Raw genomic sequence first — 21,430 nt, 5'->3', positions numbered from 1 at the left:
TATATAGACTCTATATTTCTAAGCACAAAACACCAGGGAAAAAAGAAAGATATAGATCTAGTGACATATAATATAGTCTAAATATAGTTCAGTGATTACACTGTTGTTTTTTTACTCTTGTTGCAAAAGAATGCCTTTGATGATGCATAAAATAAACAATATCAGAATATATAATATATGCTTAATCTACTAATCTACAGTCTCTAAGCTAGAGACTCTAGACTTATCTAGATCTAATATACACATATAGATGTAGTTTGGCTTAGAATCCAGATGTGGATTAAAAGTATATTTTTCTATGTCTATATTATCTAGAACTAGAGTCTATAAGACTAGATTCTAGATTACTAGACTTAGTACTTAGATACACTTTTACTTTAAACACTTTAAACTTTTCAAAGACTTTGACTTTTGCCACTTTCAGTGACTTTCGTCTTTTTTTGGGTTTTGGCATTTGCCACTTGGACTTGACTTTTACTTTTATTATTTTTATATGTGAATATTAATATGAATATCAATATCAATCATTGTGACTTTGTGGCTATGTGAATATTAATATGAATATCAATATCAATCGTGAATCATTGTGACTGTGACTTTGTTGGATCTATTCTATAATTAGAATCTAGTAGATTCTATAATTTGTAAATTAATATTGAAAATATTCTCTAAACTCACTAGTCTAAAGTCAGAGTAGTGAGTAGTCTAGCCGCTTCGATAGGGCCTAGGGCTAGGCAGGTCTACATCACAGAATGAGTATGAGTGATGACGTCAGTATTGAGTACATATTAATATATATGATTGTCATGATACATCAGCTAGCGATATATATATATATATATATATATATATATATATATATATATATATAGGTCTAGTAACTAGATCTAGTGTCTGTACAAAATTTATATTAAAATTAAAGGGAAACACTGATGGTTTTTCCAATTTGAGTTATTGGCATATATATATATATATATAATATATTATATTTAAATTCTGCATAGAAAGTTGTAACAGTTTTTTTATGTAAATGCTTAGAAACATCTAGATTAGATCTATATGTAATAAATGAGACATTAAATTTTTTACATCCAAAAAAAAGGTGTTCTTTGTGATTTAGTTTTAGTATAGGCATACATCACTTTCCTCAACAATACTGAAAGCGAATGTAGATCTAACCAATCATATTGCTTCATTTTTACAGTGGCTGTTAGGCTTAGTAATGGCCTAGTCCATTGCTATGGTACAGTTATATACAGTGCTTTTTTTGTGATGGTAGCACTGTTCTGACTTAGCCTCGTACTGGTCACATTGCAAGATAACGTGAAGTCTCTTGACTCACTCACACTCGCTCTTATATAGGGTCTCTACTGGCCTTCCAGAACCGGTTGGAATGTGGCTTGACCACTCAGGTTGATTACATTCGCTGTGACTTGCGTGCGTAATATTTACGACACAGGCCCTGCCGAACTGGCGTATACTGTCACTCTTCATGGTTGACGGCTCGTCTAGCACTGACTTGGGGCAATTGGCATAGTCTAAAAACACACATCACTACCCCCACCTGTCTCACCACCAGGTTTATAACAATATATATATATATATTATAAATAGATAGATCTAAAGGCAATAGGCATCATTTGGATAACCAACTAGAGAAAAAAAAAGTAACTTTTTCAGCTCCACCCCTCCCTGTCCCAAAAAAGTAAATAGATCGTGTGTCTGACTGGTTGTAACAAACTGGTCAGTGTAAGGCTAGCCTAGGTCACGTGTAGTGTCAGTCATGACAAAACAACCAAGTGAAACTGGACTGTAGTTTCCTGGGTCAGATTTTTCTCCTTTTTTAAATAGGGGAATGGTGTTAGCTTCTTTCCAGTCCCATGGTTCTCTGCCCTGATTAAGAGATGCCTAATAAAGTATTTTGAACACTGGAGCTAGCTCATTGTACTTCTTAGAGTAATCTAGCTGGAATACCATCAGGTCCAGATGCTTTATTTGGTTTAATGTTTCTCTAAAATATTTTGGATTTCCTTTTCTTGTACTTTTATATCTCCTATGCTGTCAACTTGGTTCAAATTAAGTAATATGTCTTTGTCTCCTGGGGCTGAGAATGCTGATGCAAAGTATTTATTGAGGATGTTAGCTTTAATTTCATTATCATTATGTGTTAAGTTAAATCTTGAAGTTTCTTTAATTTATTATTCAACCAGCATTTATTTATTTTGTTTGATAAGAATTTAGTTGGTATTTTCTATAATGTTTTTAAGATAGCTTTTAATGAAATTCCATAGTTCGTCAACTGCTACTAGTATTATATCTAATAGCAATAGAAGTGCCAGGTCTTAATCTCATAAACACATTGTTACGATCTTCTCAATCAGGCCTTCTGCAAACACTGCTAAACACAACACAGCACATCTAACGCTATGTGCAAACAACACATTGCAATATGCTCCATAATAAACATGATGTCTGTCTTCTACTCTTCATTAGAAATATTAGTAACTAAGTCACAGTCAATGTCCTTCAAGGGGCATAACAATTTCTTCCTTGAGATTCCATATTCTTGTAATGCTAGAGCAGCGGATACTACTGTCGTACCGAACATCGGAATGTTTTGTTTCCAAATATAAAGTACTTTTCGGAACTGGAAGTCAGGCTGGCCTTAGATATTTGGAGGCCCTAGGCCTAGAAGAAATGACTTTGGAGGTCCAAAATAAAAGAGAAATATAAAATTTAACTTTAAAAAAAGCTAAAAATATTAATTTATTAAAAAAACTAGTGTACTTCAATAATAACATTGAGGATAAGTTTCGCCATTTCTTCTCTAAAATAATAAAACATACATCCTTTGCATAATCTTTGACCCTAGGCATCTGCGTAGTTTGCATATGCCTAAAGCTAGGCCTGTATCAAAAATAAAAGTATTATACATTGCACATTATAATTATATGTGATATTCATCAATGCAAGTTTGTGTAAACTTTCCAGTTATGAGTTTATGGTTGGGATATTGTTCTTTATTTTACTAAAAAAAGCCTGTTTTTATCAGTCAAAGCACGCCTCCATCATTTGTTACCCTTGCCATCTTGTACAAGCCAACCCAACTCTATTAACACAGTTCTCAATAGCAATGGATACATACCGACCTAAGCTTGTGTATTTGACTAAATTTTTTCGAAATATTGCCAGTAAGAATAATCTTCATTTACTTTAAACTTTTAAGAATAAACATATAGAGACAATGTTTCTTCAGCCTTTTCACTATTAGTGCTAAGAATTTAAAATCAATAATTTCTAAAGATTTTTACAATTATTTATTTTTAATATATTTGGGGGCTCACCTGATTTCTCTAGGCATCCACGGGCCGCATAAAACACTTCGCTGGGCCGCATGTGGCCCGCGGGTTGTAATTTGCCCACCCCTGCACTAGGTAGAACTATTTAAATGTATTCTTTGCTCAATTTCATTTACTTCAACATATTAGTAAAGGTAAAATCTTTTAAGATTATCTGTGTGTGGTGGCATTGTTATGGAAATAAATTATGTCTATTAGTATTGTTTGCACCTACTTAGCCTTGAATAGGACAATACACCTAACAAATCCATTACTGATAATCATGAAATTCTCAGGTCCACTGTTATCTGAGGTCAGTAAATTTTGTATCTACTCACACAAACTTTTTGATTCATGACTGAACTTCACCTTGTAACGACAATTCAGACTTGTCAAATCTGAATGTTTACAGAGGCCTGATCAGGAACAGGTCTAACATTGACTACTTACTAGCTGTACTTTTTTCTAGATATAGATATAGATTTAAATCCAGTCTAGTCTATAGACCAAATTAAATTCATTCATATTTTCTTGTTTCAAATCAGGCATTGAAAAAAAAGTGTGTCTGGCTAATGGTGAAATCTACAGAATGATGATACTGAAAGTAACCTTTCACATTTTAACAAATGGTTTTTTAGTTTGTAGTATTCACCTCTGCAACAATAAGGATGAGTCTTAGTTAAGTAATTTGTAAATAGATTTAATTAGTTTAAAACTTTCAAATATTCTAGAACATAATGGAGCATTTTCACTTTATTAATGTTGTACAACCATTCTCCTAGTAAATATAGTCCTTTAGTTCTAATCTATCATAGTCACAAGCCTTCTAAAAGTATAATAATTACTGACAATTTAGCAATTTTAAATTTTCAAGTTGGTAGATTGTATGTATCTTAATGTGTTGGATGGATTTTCAGGAAACCATTAGGGAAAAATTAGTTTTTTTTTAGGTATGTATGCATAACACCATAATTCAGTTCAAAAGCAATTTACATGTAGTGGATTTCAGTCAATAAAATCAAGTAATTCAATTTTATACAATAAACTGGCCTAAGTTTTCTTTTTGTAATGATAATAGCTACTACAAATATTACAATTAGAATTCAAATAACTTTACCTACACTTTAATCCTTGTATGGACTAGTGTTGGAATAGGATAGCAAATTGTTTAAGTCTTTTTATCTTGTATGAGATTTGGACTAGGATGCTGTAAGCACCATTTACTGAAGGAAATTATTAAACAAACATAAATATAGCTTATTTAAATCAGGCAAAAAAATGTTTGTGTTATAAAGATTAACTTTTTAGGAGAAAATTTTAAAGATCTATGGAATTTACTGGTAGAGAGCTTGAATCATGAGTCCTTGTTTTGATTCCTCAGGCTACTAGTCAGGGATTCTTAGCTCTGATAAGTAACTGAAATTTGTTGGGGAAATCAAAAAGAGCCTGGTCATTGTGTAAGTTTCATAGACCTGCTGTATTGATCATAGCATGAAGGGTTTCATTGCTTTGGGTCCACAGGAGCCATTGAAAGATAGGCATATATATCTCTTTAAGACGACATACAAGCTTTGCATTTCATGACATCATTATTTGTAGGAAGCATGTACTGAGATGAGTGTAATAACAATATTACATGTAAAAGATGTTACATACATTGGAATGCCTTTTTGTAAATGTACTGATACATGCAGGCTGGCTCAACCTTCTAGTTTATTGTTGCTCCCATCATAGTCTTGAACTCAGGTCCAGGGGACATTGCTATGCCACTGTTTCACTGCTTTCTTTTTCTCTTTAGTGGCCATAAAAATGTGATCTTTGCTTTACCTACAAATGTACAAGTCTGAAGAGGAAAGTTAATTTATAGATATGTTGATTATACTCCTTGGTCTAGTTATAGTGACTTTGATTTTTTTTATAGAGACAGCTGGTCATGCAGTGGTTTCTCTGCCCTTAGTATATATTATATTATAAAAGTTAAACATTGATTCTGGTTTGATGCCCTAGTGATTAGTGACACTTTAGCTCCTTATTGTCATAACATATTCTAAACAGGAGGGCACTGAGGATAACAATTGTTACAATGCTTTCAGCTTTGTGTATTTTCTCTATGGCTATATTATTGGCTACACACTTAAATAACATAATTTGTAAAAATAATAATAATTTATTATGCACTTGTGTGTTTATTTACCAACAGCATCTTAAAATTTACTCTTAATTATTATTCAAATATTTCAACTATTTGTATGATATATATATTTGTACTTGTAATACCAGTCTATGTTATGTGTGTTCTTTTCTTAAATTTTTTGTTTGTTTTAGCTTATTTATTTTTATTTTTTTTTTAATGAAAAAAATCAAACATTTCATTAACTTAGCAGCTTTGTCTGGCTTCAGAAAAATTGTATTATTTAGCTTCAGCTTTAAACATTGTATATGATATTGCCTACATTGTTTTGTTATGTCATAAACCAATTCACATCACATGTGAAACACATAACTCATTAGGAAAAGTAAATATGTGTAATAGATATTTATAAATATTTCTATATGGCTCCTTAAATTAGATAATTAAATTATAGAATTCGTGATTGTATGAGTATGATGTATTATCTCTACTATTTTGAAAATAAGAGATATTATTAGAGATGTCTTTCTTTTGCAATAAGTATTTAAAATCATTGGTACAGTAGTTTCTAGAGCTAGTAACCCATTAGATTTGCAGCTTGTTTCATTTTGCTTTTTCTAAAATATTAATACATTGTTGTTGATTAAACAGCACAAGAATCAAGGATTACAAGTTGTGAAAAATATTAAAACATTATGTTCATGTGTCTTTTACAGATTTCAAGTTTTTATATCTTAACAAAATACCCCAGATATATTTCACTTCATCAAAGTTATCCATTGTCAATTCACTGCAATTCACTGCTATTCAACATCATTGTCTCTGTATAACAAGTAACACTTTCATTTTCTTTGTAGCTTTTAGCTGAGCCTTAGCAATTGGCATTGATTTGATTACAGCCAGGAGCTCAGGCCCACTAGTCAGCCCATATGCTATATTCAGAGCAAAGCAAACTCACAGACAAAATATTTGTGTTAAGTTAATGTTTGTGAGTAAACCTAACTGAAGAAAGTTTTAGAATAGAACTAATGTTCAATGCATTTTGAAAGGCAAGTTAAGGACACTTTCTATGGGGTAAGGCATCATCTAAACGTCTATTTATATAGTTAGATAGATATACATTAAGTCATTTTTTAAAGCACTTAACCAATTTCAACTTGCAAACTGAGTTTTAAATCACTTAGCCAATTTCAACTTGCAAACTGATATTCTTTTTGTAATATTATTTAATAAAAATCATTTACAGTCTAGATGTGCTAAACTTTTCACTAATTTTCCATTGTATTAGAGCACATTTGTAAACAAAAGTGCCTGAATTATTGAGTGGTGTGGGGCAGCCCATCCCAATATTTATTTGTATAAGTGGTATTACAATGTTTTATTTCCTATTCATTTAAGTTTAACTTTTGTAACAATATTCAAGAAGAAAAAAACAAATCTGCACATAGAAACATTAAAAATAAATAGCCTTACATTGGAATTGGGCAGTATAGTTGACTTGGATGAATAGAAGAAAGTTTAGCAAGTGTTGACTGTATGAGGGTTTTTTATTTCTTTACTTTAATGCTTTGCTGTGCTTTTGTAATATGTTTGTGTAAATACAACTTACCCTTTATTTTTCTTTGTGCTCCTATTAGCTTTTGTTATCCTTTTATGATTGCATTTAAAGAAGTAAGAAACAAACGTTTTAAAAGAATTTTTTTTATATTCAGTTGAAAAAATGTGTGCATTAATTGTTAAATTATTTTGAACAAAAGGGTTCATTTAGTAAACTTTTTGATGTAAACAGACGTAAAAGTTCAAGCAGCCATGATAGGCCTCATGGTCATGGATTACAGGATCTGAAAACTGCAGTGATAAAACAGGAGAAGAGAGTCCAATCTTCACTATGTTCCATTGTTTTCCTTGTGACATCACTCAAGACAATATGTCTAGTGCTCTTCTACTACAGCTTCTCCATTGGCATCACTTTCTACAACCAGCATTTGTTCCAGGTTTTAGTTCATTGCTTTTATTTGCTCTTGTAATTAATCTCTAATTTTTTTTTTCATAAACACATTTATTTGACTCAATGATCATTTTGAACTTAAATGTATTAAGAATGGCTAATGATATAAAGGTATTTAGGATTCTTTTGTTTCTTTGAATGTTTTAAGAATGGCTAATGATTTAAAGGTATTTAGGATTCTTTTTTTTTTCCTTTTTTTTATCTTCGAGTCAACATTTTGAATTATTTATTTCAAATGTTTAAAATTTTTGTTTCAGCACAACCACCAGGCACTGTCCATCACCATGTGTCATTTAATATTCAAATTTATTTTGGCATTTTTGATTCGTCAAGTCCTAGAATGTAAGAATCAGGTCCCTCGTGTCACACTCAGTTGGTCAGATTGCATCAAGCGTGTTGCTTTAGCAGGTAAGAATGTCAAATTAAATTGTAAAATAATTAACCGTTAGGAAATTTATCTGTATTTTGCATTTTTGACAAGAATAAAAAAAAAAATTTCTCTTAAGGTTGTGTCAGCTCATTGGATATTGGTTTATCTAACTGGAGTTTTGAAATGATCACTGTCTCTTTGTGAGTCTTCTTTCTTTTTTTCATATCAAAGTGTATGTAAATGTAGCAACATAAGAAAGCTGTTAGTTTTTTGCTACCTCTGGACAAATTGTCATGGGGTATTCCATATTTATCACAAACCCTATAAACTGTTATGTAGTGTCACCATACTGCAGATACCCCCATCCCCTTTGAAAGATAAACACTGAAGTGCTGACTCCATTGTTGAACAGGTGATGATAGATAATAGGACTTATTTCTTCCTCTCCAATGTTTAAATGAAGAACCATAAATAAGTTTTACAGAAGGCATAACCTTATTTTATCTATTTTATTATCAAATTGAATTTAAAATCCTTCTCTCCTAGTTAATGCTTTAAGTAGAAGCAGGCATATCAGCTGTGAATAGCCTTGCTTGGTATTGATTCATTGATATTTATCCTCTGTTTCCCTGTCTGTATTGATTGTTTTTTTCATTGTTGTTTTTCAGGTACACTATGTCCAAGACAACAGCTGTCATTTTTATCCTTTTTTTCTCTCTAATGTTCAAGCTAGAAAAGTTTGTAAGTAGTATGTGATGAATTGTGTTGTCTTTGTGTAACACTCTTTTATCTGGAACACTGTACTTCATAGAGAATGTCATTGTTGCCTAATGTGAACAATGCTAATTGAAAACATGATGTGTCCAACCCATTCACCATCCTTACAGACCTTTGTGGATTCAATGTTATTTTGCTTGGACTGAAGGGTTTCTGTCCACTTTTCATTCGAAGTAAAAATGTCACAGGGAGATTAATATTAATTTCTGAACTACTTTACATTGTGCACATTTAATTTAATACCCCCATACTTGTCCACAAGTACACTCACACCATCAGTTAGGACAAAACTGACAACTACTGAACAGTTTTATTACTTTGAATGTAGGGGAATATGATTTTATATGAAAGTGGCCGCAACGCCCATCCAAAATATTGCTGTCTGGAGATCTATGAAAAAGTATTTTTAGTTGATCATAGACACTATAGAGTTCACTGGTGGTCTCCTTTAACAACTTGCAATCATTTCACACTAGATCAATTTCATTCATGTCCAAAAGTAGCTCTTCAAAAAACAAATAAGCCTATATTTGTTATTGTCCCAATTTAATCATACTCTCGAATACAATTAGGAAACTTGACAAATATTTGTAGGTAAGATAGATAATAACAATACCACAAAAGATTTCTGTAAACCATTAAAAAGTTTTTTATCACACTCAGTAACTCTAGGTATAAATCATGTCATCACACTCAGTAACTCTAGGTATAAATCATGTCATCACACTCAGTAACTCTAGGTAAAAATCATGTCATCACACTCAGTAACTCTAGGTATAAATCATGTCACACACTCAGTAACTCTAGGTATAAATCATGTCATCACACTCAGTAACTCTAGGAATAAATCATGTCATCACACTCAGTAACTCTAGGTATAAATCATGTCATCACACTCAGTAACTCTAGGTATAAATCATGTCATCACACTCAGTAACTCTAGGTATAAATCATGTCATCACACTCAGTAACTCTAGGTATAAATCATGTCATCACACTCAGTAACTCTAGGAATAAATCATGTCATCACACTCAGTAACTCTAGGTATAAATCATGTCATCACACTCAGTAACTCTAGATATAAATCATGTCATCACATCAGTAACTCTAGATATAAATCATGTCATCACACTCAGTAACTCTGGATATAAATCATGTCATCACACTCAGTAACTCTAGATATAAATCATGTCATCACACTCAGTAACTCTAGATATAAATCATGTCATCACACTCAGTAACTCTAGGTATAAATCGTGTCATCACACTCAGTAACTCTAGGTATAAACCATTTCATCACACCCAGTAACTAAAGGTATAAATTATGACATTACAATCAGTAACTCTAGGTATAAATGATGACATTACAATCCCTAATTCTAAGTATAAATCATGTCATCACACTCAGTAACTCTAGGTATAAATCATGTCATCACACTCAGTAACTCTAGGTATAAATCATAACATTACATTCAGTAACTCTAGGTACTAATCATGTCATCACACTCAGTAACTCTAGGTATAAATCATGTCATTACACTCAGTAACTCTAAGTATAAATCATAACATTACATTCAGTAACTCTAGGTATAAATCATGACATTACACTCAGTAACTCTAGGTATAAATCATGTCATTACACTCAGTAACTCATTAGGTATAAATCATGTCTTCACAGTCAGTAAGTCTAATTGTCACCGGATGTCACATGTAACAGAAAAGTTTCAACTCACTATTTCGTAGTTGTTTTGTAACTCATTTTTTGTTCCAACTGATAACAATACTACTTATTATTTCTTCCTATTTGCTACTAGCGCTGGAGCCTGTTGTTTGTTGTTTTCTTCATCTTTACGGGTCTGTTCCTGTTTACATTCCGTTCCACTCAGTTTAATTTGAAAGGCTTTATTCTGGTCATGACTGCCTCCGTATTGTCTGGACTACGCTGGACTCTAGCACAGATGGTTCTTCAAAAGAATGAAATAGGTAAAGAAATTTTTGTAACTTTCAGATGTTTGACATAGTTTCTAATGAACGGAGCAATATCATTATATGAAGAAAAAAATGTTTTCCTATGTGGCTGTAGAATCCTATTTCGAAGTTTGAACATGTATTGATTGTAAGTCATTAAGTCAAGTAGAATATTAAGTCTTTTGGTTGCTTAAGGAATCTGCAAACACTGACAGGCAATGGAGTCTGCTCACTCTGATTGGCAAACTATTCCTGCATCCTCTAACACTGAAAGCCAGTGACATTTGTCTTGACTATCATCTATTGATATTTCACTGATTAATTAATGTTTCTGGGTTGTTGTTTTTTCAAAAAGTAAAATTTTTAAACTGTTCATTTAATTCTAATTAATTGGATTCCATTAGGTCAAAGAATCTTTTACATTTTAAAAAGAAATCATTGTTGTTTTCCAGGTCTCCATAATCCAATAGATATGATGTACCATATTCAGCCATGGATGATTTTATCACTACTTCCATTGTCTGCTGGGATAGAATGTAAGGAAATTCAGAGAGTAGTCGGCTGTAACCAATAATAAAATAATCCAGTTAACTATATATATACCTATATACTTTGAAAGAAATTAATATAAATATTGTTACTAAATGTTATTCGTTATCTTATTTTTTGATAAATATGAAACTTAGAACAAATTAGCATGAACAATATTTTTAAAAAGTTGTTTTCAAGATACATAGCAGACATTTTAGAATGAGGTACATAACATGAATAATACACCAATAATTCTTCCATTTTTAATTAGTTTCAAAAGTATTACATGATAAATAATTATATAATGAAACTTTCACTGTTAAAGTATTCGCTATATAGAGCTATTATCTAATAATATACATTGGCTTTATTACATTATTGACAAGATATTCTAGGTACCTAACCATTACACAACAATAGTACCTAGTAGAGCTTGTGGAAAAAAAAAAAAATTTCAATTATTTCATTTATTACTATGGCAAAATTTTATAACAGTTGTTTATTTTGCACTTTTATACTCCATCAATTTCTTCATAAATCCACAGATTGAAACACTTAACAATGTGGCCAACAATAATTGAGATATTTTGAATTGGAAACAAATTGTAGATATCATTTGTTATATGATTCCCATCCTATAATTACAAATTTGTTTGTTCCTTACTGTGTCAACGCAAAACTTGTTCACCAGGAAACAAAACAAAAGACACTGTGTTTGTTCTTTTTTTATAGAATGTTGTTGTTTTAATTGAATAAACAAAGTCCTTGTAGTCGCAACATTTTTTAAAATCTGTGTTAATCTTACTTGTTTTTTGTTTTGCTTTTCCACTGAGATGAATATTAAGGTTGTATTTGTATTTCACAGTACAAGAGATGGCTACTTCGGATCAATACTTTCGCTTCTCATTGTGGTCAGTGCTGTTGACAAATGTGGGCTATGTGTTGATAGGTGCTGCATTGGGGTTCATGCTGGAGTTTAGTGAATTTCTGCTTCTCTCATATACATCAAGTTTAACATTATCTATTTCTAGTATTTTAAAGGTAGGTACTTTTCCAAGTTTAACATTCTCTATATCCAGTATTTTAAAGGGAAACTCCGATGGTTTTTCAAATTTGAGTTATTGACATATTTGAATTCTGCGTAAAAAGTTGTAATAGTAAATATTTTACCATTTTTTATTTAAATGCTTAGAAACATTTATATTTAATAAATTAGACTAAATTCTTGACATCTCAAAAAAAAAACGGGGTTCTTTGTGATTTTGTTTTTAGGTTAGGCATATGTCACTTCCATCAACAATACTGAAAAGGAAACTAGATTTAACCAATCATATCGCTTCATTCTTACAGGCTCTTGGGCTTAGTGACGGCCTATTCCAGAGCTATGGTATAGTTATAAATACATATATAGGTAGATCTAAAAGCATTAGGATAACCAACTCGAGAAAAAAAAGTAACATTTTAATCTAAGCCTCTCCTTTTTCCAAGAAGTAAATAGATTGTGTGTCTGACTGATTCGAACAAACTGGTCAGTGTAAGGCTAGTCGAGATTACATGTAGTTGGTCATGACAAGACAACCAAGCGATAGTGTTTGTTGTGTGTTGAGTGGTCTGGCAAGAAAATACAGACTGCCGTGGTTGGTCAAGCATGTAAATCTACTTTTAATACACATTTTTTCTTTGCTTACAAGATCCTAGATTTAACTCCCGTTATACAATAAGTCAATATATTAAATTAGTAGGCTAGTGTGACGTCACATAGAAACTTGGTGAATGTCTGACTGTTTTGGATGCTCAGGAAAATTACGTCAGAAAAACATCAATTACTAAGTTATTATTGCAAATATATAAAAAAGAATAATATATTCATTATCTGTAAATTAAAACACAAATTATATCAAAAATTGTCAAAACTATCGGAGTTTCCCTTTAAAGGTAGATACTTTTTCCAAGTTTAACATTCTCTATAGCCAGTATTTTAAAGGTAGGTACTTTTCCAAGTTGAACATTATCTATATCTAGTATTTTAAAGGTAGGTACTTTTCCAAGTTTAACATTCTCTATTTCTAGTATTTTAAAGGTAGGTACTTTTCCAAGTTGAACATTATCTATATCTAGTATTTTAAAGGTAGGTACTTTTCCAAGTTTAACATTCTCTATTTCTAGTATTTTAAAGGTAGGTACTTTTCCAAGTTGAACATTATCTATATCTAGTATTTTAAAGGTAGGTACTTTTCCAAGTTTAACATTCTCTATTTCTAGTATTTTAAAGGTAGGTACTTTTCCAAGTTGAACATTATCTATATCTAGTATTTTAAAGGTAGATACTTTTCCAAGTTGAACATTATCTATATCTAGTATTTTAAAGGTAGGTACTTTTCCAAGTTTAACATTCTCTATTTCTAGTATTTTAAAGGTAGATACTTTTCCAAGTTGAACATTATCTATATCTAGTATTTTAAAGGTAGATACTTTTCCAAGTTGAACATTATCTATATCTAGTATTTTAAAATAAAGAAATATTCCTTTTATGTTAAATATGTTTTGTGTTTGAACACATAAGATATATCTAACCTTTACATTTTTTAAGTTTAATAAATTATTCTTAAAATAAAAAATGTCACCCATACTAGTTCATCTTAGTTTGTTGCATCTTTTACAAAAGATTGAACTGAATGAAATTGTTTTAGTGGTTTGTTTTATTTTGGCTTCAAAGTTTTGCTACTATTTTCTTGTTCAGGAAATCTGTGTTCTCGGATTAGCCATCCTTATCAACAATGATAAGATAACTTTAATAAATGGAGTAGGTCTGGTAATTTGTTTTGTTGGAGTTATGGTTCATGTTTGCAGCAAGGCAATTGAAAGTAAGTTCTTTACAGTCAAACACTTATTTTGTATATATCCTATGTTCTATCTAAACTCTATGTTTACAATGAAACTCAGTGGGGAGTTATGCTTAGAAAAAACAACAACACTGTAATCTAATGAAATACAATTGTGTCTGTTCAATTGTATTTTTGCTATTAAATCATTTAGCTAAGTTCATCAAACATAAAAATATCATAGAATTCTTGGATGACTGCTAAATGGTCTATGTGAAGGTCTAATTCTTTATCCTTTACTGTATGTTTTGGCAGTGGAAGGTAATAATTTTTTTTCTAGGAGAAAAAAGGGTTGTTACTTAGATAATTCATGTTTATCTTGCTTGTAAACATTATAAAGTTGTAGATTTAATTTAGAAAAATTTGTAAAGTATCTAGTTCACATGAACTTGCATTTTAAGACACTTTATTAAGAAGCCATTTACCTTTACAAAAGATATATCTGTTTGAAGTTTGAATTTCTGAGTATAATTGAGAATCTCAATATTTTTTTCTAGTGAATGAGAAGTCTAAACATAACAGACATTTCACTGTTGAAGCAAGGAAGATGTTAACAAAGAAAGGTTTTGCTAATGACAGCTCTGAGGATGAGGTGGAACTCTTCAGTTTTGACAGAGATAGATAGTGATGGCTTTGATGGATTAATGTGCTTCAGCCTTTGTTCCCTGTGATTGATTAAGAGTTGAAATCTCTACGGCTTGTTCAGTCATTGATATGTACATATAGCAACAAATCTATACAGGCTAGTCCTTGTCATCTCCTACAACAAACGTGATACCATGTTGGAAATAAACCTGTTGCTCATTGAGGATGGGGTCATATAGTCTGACAGAAATCACCTTATTAGACTTTTTAAAATTTTATTTTAATTAACGTTGCAAATAATGCAAATTAATTTGATGGTATGTATTATGGCACCTAAAGTCCTGCCTTTTAAAAGGTTTAATTAAAGGGGGAGTAATACAACCCGTAAAGTCAAAGATTTTAAAAATCCTCTTATGACCATAAAATTCATTACAACTTTTTTTCTCCTCCTTTTAAAGATTTGAGGACCATTTATAGATTTCAAGTCTCAGTTTTGTAGCGCTCTTTTAAAACTTCTATCATTACTTACAAACCATAGAGTTTTATGAAATTCACTTGACAATAACTGCTTTAAACTTGGTTGACATCATGAGGAGTAACAAAATGTTTACTGAATATAAATAGTATCTATATGTTCCAGGTAGTATGTCACAAATAAAGTTATTGTTAATAGCAAAAGAAATAGCTAAAGTTGTAGATTAATTTTAACTTTAAAATTTCAACTCTTTAATTACGATAAGCTACATTTTGTATTTATTACATTTATTTCCTGTGGTTGGAGAGTTAAAGGTTTTTTGGGCTAAATATATGTTCAAGTCAAGGTTTAAAAAATACCAAAAAAATGCTAATTTAACAACAAAGCTTATATTAAGTGTAGTTGTATTAATTAGTTTGGATCAGTCATGTAGTTAAATTTGTAATAGATCTAGACTAACCACATTAAATCTGTGGGATTAGAAATAATTTTACAATTGTTTTTGTTTAGTGCAATTTCATGCTTTTAGCTTTCTCAGTACGCTATGATCCTATCACTTGTCTTAACCATTTGGAAAGGTTGAAAAAAGGGGGGAGGGGAGAAAGAAGGGGGTATCTGGGTGATCGCTTTTTAACTGTATTTATTTTTTTTTTTTAAAGTGAGCTAACTGAATTTGAACTCAAGGCCTAAGGCTTTCTCTGTCAATACAGTAACCTCTATGCCATGGAACTGCTTATGAACTGCTTATGAAAATAGGTTTTGTAGTTATTTACAAACTATTCTTTCTACAAGCAATAAAGGGGAATAATTCAACTTATACCACCTTATCAGTCAAGTCAAATTTCTTTCACACAAAATTGCCAATAAGTTAATTTACTAGTTGGTTAGGTTTTTGTATTGATTCTTGTGTTGGCAGGTAAAAGAAATAATTGTGCAAAATTTCTGCTTGATCCGAGATTGGGTGTTGGGACAAAACTTTTTTACCAGACAGACAGAGTTGATATAATCTTTGAAATAAGTGGAAGTAATTCATGTGTAATTTTAATAGCTTGAAAAAAATTAATGTCATGCAAATGCATAGATGCTCATTATATAGTATGGTATTGAAACTATAACTTGTTTAGTATCATAAAGTTTTAGGGCAAACATAAGTGAACTACAAAGCTCAACAAGGATTATTGTGTACTGTGATTCATGGAGTTCTTTAAGGGAATATGATCTATAGTTAGTCATAATTATTTAAACAGTATATCCTATGTTTAGTTTGTGGAACTCACAAATTGCAAGATATTGTTGTTTTTTTCTTCTAAACCATTCTATTGCCATATAAGGCTCAGCAACTTCATTTAGAATATAATCATTGGTAATATGTTCAGAATGAGTGTATTTTTATTGTAAAACAGTTGATGGTTTTCTTTTCTTGTTGAGTCTGACTGTGTTCTTTCAGAGATTCTTTTTTCATATAGGAGTAGAATGTCAAGCTTCTTACTATAAATTTTTTTTAGTTTTTACAATACATATGGTTTTGGGAATTTCAATATTTTAAAAATATTTATATGGCAAAATCCCATTGTCCACACTCACAAGTCAGCACTCATTGGGTTGTTTTTTTCAATACTGCTATTGTTATGAATAAATTTTTTTTTCTTTTGCTCTTAATATTTGGCTGTTCATTTCTTTATTGGACCTAAATTGTAAACCTGGATGCAGAATTTATTGGTAGTTTGTTTGTTTTTTTAAATAGGCACCTAATATATTTCATATTGGAAATGTATGTACCTTTTTTATTGCGAATGAATTTATGATAAGATGTGCATGTCTGTTTAAATTAATATAGGCTGCCATACATGACCAGTTACTTTGAAATAAAATTGTCTATTGTTAGAAAAATTGTGCTCTTTCATCCCATTGAAAACTTTTTTTTGTGTACTTTTTTGTTTGTAGAATTTCTGTGGGATTTTATTGCTTTTGTGAAAGAAAAAGTTATTTGAATTACTTTACTTTATTTTTACCTTCTGCAATTATGAAAGAAAATGTGATTTAGGTGTAGAAAAAAGTTTTCAACAGAGAAGCTAAAAAAAATGAGAAACTGAATGAGTGGAGTCTTATAAGGTTGTCCAGTATATAATTATATATATCATATAATTATAATTGTTTTAGATCAGTTCAATTGAACAAAGTAATTACAATCAAAATGCTTAAAAGAAAATAAATCTGAGTTTTTAAATTCTTATTATTGACATGACTAATTGGTGCCTATATGCTAGAAAGCAGAGAAACAAGCTTTATTTATAAACTGGCAGGTTTATTGAGAATGTATTTTTCTTTATTGGCTCTCAAACCTGGGGAATACACACAAAAAATATTTGTGGCACAAATAAAATATTTTTTTATGGCTTCACTCTTAATCAGAATTCATTTCTCACTTACCTATATTTCAATGTATTTCATATTTTCCGTTCTATTATTCTCTTGAATTCTTATAATTTTTTTCAAGTTGCACACAGTTACTGTGTGTATATTGATATAGAACATGAAGCAATGGGTCCAGAGGTGCCTTCTTCTGGTAATGGCTTGCCCCCTCACATAGTATAGGGCTAAACTTCTCATCATTCAACTTTGTTATATTTATCGTCTTCCAGAACTGATGTTGTCTGCCATGTTGAACTCTGCATGGATTTTATTAATGAGCTAGTAAGAGTTAATGACATTGAGAGCTAAATGTATCTAGATCTTTGTTACATTTCAAATTCATCTTCAATATATTTCTCACTCTGTTGCAGTCAGGGACATTATTTCGTTTTTTTTTCTTGGCATCTTTCAATGGCAAAAAAAAAAAAAAAACAGGTGGTGGGAAACTATTCAAACTAATTTTTAGTCTGTAGGTTTACTTTCATCTACAAAAGTTTCACCTGACAAAAGATTGCTTGACATAATGCCTTTTTTTTTTTAATGGAACTTAGTGTTGCCTACTGTATAATAACAAGTGTTGCTTACTGTATAATAACAAGTGTTGCCTACTGTATAATAACAAGTGTTGCCTACTGTATAATAACAGTTGAAAAATAAACTCTAAAATAAAGCAGGTTTCCTTTGAGCCTAAGATTCATGAAACTGACGAAGCTGGCTTCATCAAAGAATTTAGACAAATTTATTTTGCTTTCTTAAGCTGGATTGTGTTTAATAGTGATGCATTTGATAATTTAATATTAATATGATTATTAAAATGTTATATATAATTTCATTTGTCATTGGTACCACTTTGATGTGAATTTACAATATATATTTGATTTTACTAGTTAAATTTTTATTAAATGACAAATAAAATATTAAATAATATATGTACTAGAGCAAGCCTTTGAAAAATTCCATTTTTAAAAAAAAAAGATATTATGAAAAAAAAAACTTTGTGGGAAAATGATATGTTAAAAAATATATTATTAGTCTCAATCAATTTTTCTTTATTAATGCAAACATATCTCTTGGACCAGTTATGTACTTGGAGATAATAATCACTACATTGGCTCTGAAATAGTTATCATTAAATTGGGCCTTGTGTAGTCCCATCATGTTTTTTGTCAGTTGAGCACTGAAACATTCCTCCTTGTTGGTCCACTTCAAATTGATGTCAGTCACTTTTTCATCTTGGTGATTTGAACAAAAGTGGAGCTAAAGGCTTTGTATTAAAATACATTTATAGTTTAATATAAACCATGTTGTAATAGAAGTATAGTACAGAGCAAAAGCAAAGAATTTCTTAATAACAAGAATGACTGGTATCCTTAACTAGATATTCTTGTCTCCAGAAAGAAAGAGCTCTTGAACTGATGCTTGATACTGTATAATTGATATTTGTTTGAAATACTCATGGAATTAATTTGATGTGAGTGAAATAAAAAGAACTCAAATAAGTTTTATTGGGCTTTGAGTTTGCTTTGAGTTTGATAAGGGACACAACAATTACATCCTGTTTGTTAACATTTTGATTTTAAAGATCCTGTTTACATCCTGTCTAAGGAATAGAATCAAGTAAAAACACAAATATAATGAGAAAATGTCGGGGAGCAATAAGTGAGATAGGACATAGTGCACACACAACTCAAAGGTCAGAAACTAAATAGAACAGAAAAAAAAACTATCAAGGAATCAACATTGAATGATCACAAATATTTGTACTCCAAGAGGGTCTGTATATAAACGAAGAAAAGTGGAAATACATATAATAGATTATGTAGATGTATGCCCCCCCCCCATTAGCTCCTACCCATAGGCGCAGTTTGGGGAAAGGGGGGGGGGGCATCATTCGCCGGACGTCACACTCCGAAAGAAAAGAAATTGAAGACAATATGAATTTCTGGAAAAAAAAATCAAGTAATGAAGATTATATTTTTAAGTAACAAAAAATTGTCACATGCATCTAATTAGTCATTTTAAATGGCCGTTATGCTCATTGTCATTGTAGAAGAGACTTCCCCTTGAGTTATACTTGATGTAATACCGTGCTGAATACAATGCACTGTGTTAATCACTATTTGCATAGTATCTGGTTTTCAGTGAAAAAAAATTTTATTAACAAATCTGATTCAGTGAATAGTAGGTGAGTAAATTTGTTATAGGCCAGTGTTCAATAAAATGATTAAATAGACGATATTAATTTTTTTCTATAATATATTTTTTTTTCATTTAGCAGTAGTATTAGTTTGTTTTTTTTTCATTTAGCACTAGTATTAGTTTGTTCTGTTTCATTTGGCAGTAGTTTTGTTCTGTTTCATTTGGCAGTAGTATTAATTTGTTTTGTTTCATTTAGCACTAGTATTAGTTTGTTTTGTTTCATTTAGCAGTAGTATTAGTTTGTTTTGTTTCATTTAGCAGTAGTATTAGTTTGTTTTGTTTCATTTAGCAGTAGTATTAGTTTGTTTTGTTTCATTTAGCAGTAGTTTTGTTCTGTTTCATTTGGCAGTAGTATTAATTTGTTTTGTTTCATTTAGCACTAGTATTAGTTTGTTTTGTTTCATTTAGCAGTAGTATTAGTTTGTTTTGTTTCATTTAGCAGTAGTATTAGTTTGTTTTGTTTCATTTAGCAGTAGTTTTGTTCTGTTTCATTTGGCAGTAGTATTAATTTGTTTTGTTTCATTTAGCACTAGTATTAGTTTGTTTTGTTTCATTTAGCAGTAGTATTAGTTTGTTTTGTTTCATTTAGCAGTAGTATTAGTTTGTTTTGTTTCATTTGGCAGTAGTATTAGTTTGTTTTGTTTCATTTAGCAGTAGTATTAGTTTGTTTTTGTTTGTTGTTCAAATTTTTAGGCCATCGTTTCTCAAACCCTGGGCCGCCCCCCATCCCCTAGGTTGCTTACAAAGGAGATGCAAAATTGGTTTTAAAATAAAACCTGTTGTATTTGCGTTGTAGTTATAATCCCTATTTGTCTATTAATCACGTAAAAAAACATACCATAACAATGCTTAACAAATAAATTTACAGAAATCTTTTTTTTTCTCTCCTTTCATACTGTTTTAGCGTCTGCACCAAGATCGAGTCATCGCTTCTTTTTAAAATAGATAATGAATTTTGAACACTGGCCCCGGAACTTACAGACCCAATATAGCTGGAAAAGAGGGGGGGTGCGCCAACATAATTATTTTGGTTTAGACTCTTAGAGGAAAAAGTTGCTATTAAAAGTTTGAGAAAAATTGTTTTAAGCCTGTTGCTCTCTTCTTACTGGAAGAACCACTAATCTTCATGTTGAAAAAGAGAGGTGATTTATGTTTTCAAATATAAAAAAAATGTTACAACGATTGTATCTTATTTTGCTGCATTAACTCCTAATAAATTTAAATATTAATTAATAACACTAATTAAAATCAATGCTTTTCCCTATTTTTGTGTGGAATATCAGGTATATATGTAATCTGACATTAGGACAATATCCTGATCAATAGATGATCTTCGGTTTAGTCTCAAAGTGTTGCACGAGCATCCTTAACGTCTATTTCCATATTCTGTGGCATTTGACGTCTCGAGAGATAATCTTTTCCCTTTGCAAAATTCTTGTGTGACTAAAGAGGCCAATTCTTGTTACACAGCTGCGGTCACAGGTTGGGCATATATAATCACCAGGCGCCGTTGCATTTTCACCCTTCTTTCTGCTTCTGTTGTGTATGACATCTGCAATCCTTTATGCTCTGTCTCCATGTGGATCTATCCAGTGCCACCTCTTCCCAGTTGCCTGTGTCGATTTTGAAGAGCTTCATGTCGCGTTTGCATACATCCGTATAACGTAAAAGTGGGCGACCAGCGGCTCTCCTGCCTTCTATTAGATCGCCATACAGGATGTCCTGTGGAAGTCGACCTACTGGCATTCTACGA

General features: G+C 31.0%; 1 protein-coding gene across 4 annotated transcripts; it reads left to right on the top strand.

Annotated features, from left to right (window-relative positions):
* Positions 1-119: 119 nt before the first annotated feature.
* On the top strand, positions 120-18,981 carry LOC106064855 (solute carrier family 35 member C2-like). 4 transcript variants are annotated; one of them, XM_013223480.2, is made up of 13 exons: positions 121-286; positions 3,884-3,942; positions 4,720-4,795; positions 6,327-6,543; positions 7,259-7,463; positions 7,735-7,885; positions 7,984-8,047; positions 8,516-8,588; positions 10,440-10,608; positions 11,046-11,129; positions 11,990-12,165; positions 13,865-13,988; positions 14,504-18,981. In XM_013223480.2, the coding sequence occupies exons 4-13, from the start codon at positions 6,539-6,541 to the stop codon at positions 14,629-14,631; spliced, it is 1,179 nt and encodes a 392-aa protein (XP_013078934.2). In that variant the 5' UTR covers positions 121-286; positions 3,884-3,942; positions 4,720-4,795; positions 6,327-6,538; the 3' UTR covers positions 14,632-18,981. The 4 variants fall into 4 exon arrangements, with proteins under 4 accessions (XP_013078932.2, XP_013078934.2, XP_013078935.2 ...); XM_013223481.2 differs by lacking the exon at positions 4,720-4,795; XM_013223478.2 differs by lacking the exons at positions 4,720-4,795; positions 6,327-6,543 and having other exon boundaries at positions 120-286; positions 3,884-4,017.
* Positions 18,982-21,430: the final 2,449 nt, after the last annotated feature.

This window comes from Biomphalaria glabrata, chromosome 7, assembly GCF_947242115.1.
Source record: "Biomphalaria glabrata chromosome 7, xgBioGlab47.1, whole genome shotgun sequence".
Lineage (NCBI taxonomy): Eukaryota > Metazoa > Mollusca > Gastropoda > Planorbidae > Biomphalaria > Biomphalaria glabrata.
The sequence above is the reverse complement of the archived record's forward strand: the minus strand, read 5'-3'. Positions and strand labels throughout refer to the sequence as shown.

What these genes read in the sequence shown, in the direction of transcription:
- LOC106064855 (XM_013223478.2), top strand. An exon ending in CAAGCGTGTTGCTTTAGCAG is followed by an intron (nt 7,886 to 7,983) that starts GTAAGAATGTCA and finishes ATTTCTCTTAAG; the next exon opens with GTTGTGTCAGCTCATTGGAT. An exon ending in ATTGTCTGCTGGGATAGAAT is followed by an intron (nt 11,130 to 11,989) that starts GTAAGGAAATTC and finishes TGTATTTCACAG; the next exon opens with TACAAGAGATGGCTACTTCG.